The 4,042-nt window shown below is 34.9% G+C and overlaps 1 protein-coding gene across 2 annotated transcripts in view; it reads left to right on the plus strand.

The window, feature by feature from the left end:
• LOC106881198 (protein transport protein Sec23A) overlaps nt 1–4,042 on the plus strand; it is a 31,819-nt gene that overhangs the window by 26,002 nt on the left and 1,775 nt on the right. Inside the window, exons 18-20 of one of the 2 annotated variants that reach the window (XM_052971409.1) lie at nt 753–908; nt 1,910–1,975; nt 3,803–3,820. In XM_052971409.1, the coding sequence (XP_052827369.1) occupies nt 753–908; nt 1,910–1,975; nt 3,803–3,820 (240 nt within the window). The remainder of the gene's footprint in view (nt 1–752; nt 909–1,909; nt 1,976–3,802; nt 3,821–4,042) is intronic. The other variant, XM_014931498.2, reaches the window with a different exon arrangement.

Raw genomic sequence — 4,042 nt, forward strand, 5'->3', positions numbered from 1 at the left:
CAATGGTCCTTCCCTGAATGAGAGTGGTGAACATGGCCTGAGTGAATGGTCCTTCCCTGATCATGTGCCTGTGGATTGGAGGAAAGTAAATGGGGAAAAGGCAATTGTCTTTGTGGTTTAGTGGGGTTTCTGTGAGTTACCCTTTGGAAGTGTCTCCTTTTTGGAAGTTATTTCTAGTTTGAGTTGTTTCCTTATTTTTTAGTCCCCACCTTTTTTTTATTTAATTGCTATTTCATGTAATTCTACGTTGTGTTGTCCCAATGATTTTGTCAACTCTTAGTGGTTAATAAAGAAAATATTAATTCTTATGAAGTGTGATATTGCTTGGTAGCAAAATCTGAGCATCAAATGAAGAGGATGTAGAAAGCTGGAAAGAAATGTGAGCAGCCTGCTCTGCTGGTTATGTAATGTTGGTGTGAATGAATGACAGATTATGTGAGACAGACTGAGGCTAAGAATAATGAAACATAGTGTACAAGAGAGAGAGGGAATGACTGAGCTGGTAGTGTCATGTGATATGTCTGTAAAGAAGTATCACGTGATCCAAGTGGAAGGAACTTGTAGAAGAGGAAAATGAAGGGAAGAAGTGATGAAAGCTGATCTCAGAGGCTGGACTCTTCACAAAAGGAATGCAACCATACTTTGTACTGGATAAGACCCAACCAATCTATAACCAAGTAATAGGGGTGCAGAGCTCTTCTACTTTACACCTGTTATACTTCTTGATCACAATTATCTTTGTTTCCTTGTAGACAATTGCTCTTTGGCGTAAGCAAGGCTATCAAAGTCAGCCTGAATATGAAAATTTCAAGCAGCTGTTACAAGCTCCTGTTGATGATGCACAGGAAATTCTGCAGACCAGATTCCCTATGCCCAGGTACATAGACACAGAGGCTGGTGGTTCTCAGGTAAGTTCTGGTTTTATTCATTGAAAGTTGATTCACTGAAGGTGAATACCATCAGTGGTCCCAACTGCTGTCACTGAGAAAGACATGCAAATATCTCCCTTCAACTATGTTAGTATGTTGTGTGGTAAAGAAATGATTTTTTTTTTTTTTACACACAACTCTTCATTAAACAATAAAGTTGTTCACTGGGTGAATATTATTATTATTATTATTATTATTATTATTATTATTATTATTGAGAGATTAGTCGATGAACAAATGGTTGAGCATCAGACAAAATGTGTGTTATGGAATTTAGGTTTTACTTTACTTTCTGGCTTCAGATCTTACCTAGGTGTTGTCTTTCTGGGGGTCTGTATAAAAGTCATGTATTAGTGGGGTTAATCTTATTATTTCCACCCAAATAAATAAACTCGAGCCCATGTTGTTGTTGTATGTGTGTGATTGTTTTTTTTTTTCCTAACGTAGTCGCCAATCTTCAGTCAGGACAATGGGTAGAGACAGTTTAACACCACATGTTTGTATTTCATCACTTTTGTGGGGTCATTGAGGAGGCAGTCAACTGATGCCAGATCAGATGACCCCTATCATCGATGTCACCTTAAAACCATTTCAGTAACGTCCCTAATAATTAAAGATGATGACAATTAATTGTTGTTAATGGCAGTTAAAAGTTGTGAACATTTCCCATTTGCTCTCTTAAAATTCTGAATGGTTTTTATTTGATGTAAGAAATCATTCAAAATGGTTATTATTATTATTAAAGGGGTGAGTGTCATGGTGTGTCCCCTATTATATGGGGTCCACTTAGGATGACCTTTTAAGATGACTCTCCATCATAAATGCTACACATATTTTACTCTTTCTCTGCAAGCATCATGTTGGAGGGAGACAACAATTAATGAAATAATTAGTGTTGCTAATATTAGCAATCCTAATTAGTGTTGCTATATATTGTTTATGTTATTAATTAGCTGTTCTCTTGATTGTTTTCATTGTAGGCTCGTTTCCTCTTATCCAAAGTAAACCCTTCACAGACACACAACAATCTCTATGCCTGGGGACAAGTAAGTAAAAACATTCTTGTTTTTCTGTTGTATTCATTTTATTTAATTTTTATTAAGTCTAGTTGCAAGTGAGAGGAGGAATAAAATACAGCCACAGATGATGCCTGACAGGTAACAAGTCGTTCAAAACTGTGGGTCGGTCAGAAGAATTTGGAATATTTGTCAGTTTTACAACAGTTATTCAGTCCGAGGAAGAAATGGAGTTGAAAATGAGTCATGCAGTGATTGTGGGTTAATGTCAGTAGGGGAAAAGTTGTACAGTGAAAACTGGCCAAATAATTACATCTGCTAGATTAGCCCTGATCCAGTCGACTTATCATCAGAGCTGTTCCAGTTGTGAATCACCAGTGACTTTTATTTTTTCAACATTATGTTCATAGGACTATATTATGTATTCTTTTTTTTAAGACTGCTCGGTATGATTTGAGGGAGATTTGGCTCCTATTTCTAGTAGGTTCAATTACTACACAGGTTCATTAGGTAGAAAGTATTAGAGTGTGAGATGGAATAGATAGTGAGAGAAAAGTTTACAGAAATGATTCCAACCCATGCTAGCATGGAAAGCAGATGTTAAACGATGATGATGATGATGATGATGATGCACAATTTAGGAGAGCAATAATTGTTGAGGTAACACTGTTGAGATTGTGGTAACATGCAACAAGTAGTGCTTGCAGACCTAGTCAACCTTGTAACGAACATTATATTGATGAAGAATTTTTTATTTCATTTTCTACCCCCCCCCCCATGAAAGCTCCACCACCAATTGATGACAACTATTAGTTATATATTTCTTGTTTTCTAAAGTTTGGGCTTATTGATAATGTTCGTGTCTACTGGTGGTATTTGTGTTTACTAATAATATTTGTATCAACTGATAACGTTTGTGTGATGGTAGCTACTTGTGAAACTGCTCTGAAAAACTATGAAGATATAATAATGACAGACATTGTAGTCTGGCTGAAAGAACAGATGTAAACTTGTAATCTTAAATGTAATCTTATTGGCAACAATTTGAATGACTTCAAAATGTGGGGAGTGTTGATAGACAGAAGAGGAGATGAGGATTCCAGCATCCAACTCCAGAAGGAGCTGCTCCGTATTATATTTGCTAAGATGGCAGCAATCTGAGGTAATGGTTAGATAGTATATCTAAATTGTTTTAAACTTGTTCCAGCATAAATTGTGATGATTAGATGACACAGTTGCTAATTTGATGGACTAAATACCTTGCTTTATGGAGTTATGACCCTTTTTCGGTTCAAATCTCATTAGGGTCAGCTTTGATTTTTATCCTTCCAAAGACAATAAAATAGCAGTTATATACTGGGGTTGATTTATTGTTTAGTTTGAAATCAGTCTTTATGAAGCTGACCTAAGCCAAAGGCATTCTGGTGATAAGCATCTCATCTTTATTCCAGACATAAGTTTGTCATTGAGTATATTGCTACATTTTTTAAAGAGAGATTTGGCTGCAGTTTCTAGCCAGCTTATTCACTACAGATAGGTTCTCTGTCAGAAATGGTGACATCTAACCAAATATTTAAGTTTTTCAATTTAAATCCCATAAACATTATTAACTTAGTTTTACATTCTTCCTGAATAGAGAAGTACCAGCCATATACTGGGGTCCAGTCCATTTAACAATTTGTGACAGTCAACCAGCAATATTTCTTTGCTTCTTGTGTTTTATTTGTTTTGTTTTTTTTTTCTCTTAATTCTCTCCAAAACCAAATTCTTTAAAATCTGGTTTCCAAAAATCAATTCCTCTTTTCTTCTGTGAAATAAATTTCTGTCATTTTCTTTCAAATCTTAAACTAAATTCAGACCCAAATATTCAGCGAGGTATCTGTATAGTTTTTATATTTTATTATATTTTTTGTTGTTTGGGTTTTTTTTTAGGTGAAGGGATTTTTTTTATTTTAGTTTTCTTTGGTGATTTTTAAAATTTTTATCTTATTTTGTTGTAAAAATAAATTAAGTTTTAATTTTAATTGGTGATTGGAGCATGTTTCTTATAATTACTGACCAATTATTTCACCTAATTTAACTGGTGGTGCTGGTTTG

Source organism: Octopus bimaculoides, chromosome 11, assembly GCF_001194135.2.
Source record: "Octopus bimaculoides isolate UCB-OBI-ISO-001 chromosome 11, ASM119413v2, whole genome shotgun sequence".
Classification (NCBI taxonomy): Eukaryota; Metazoa; Mollusca; class Cephalopoda; order Octopoda; family Octopodidae; genus Octopus; species Octopus bimaculoides.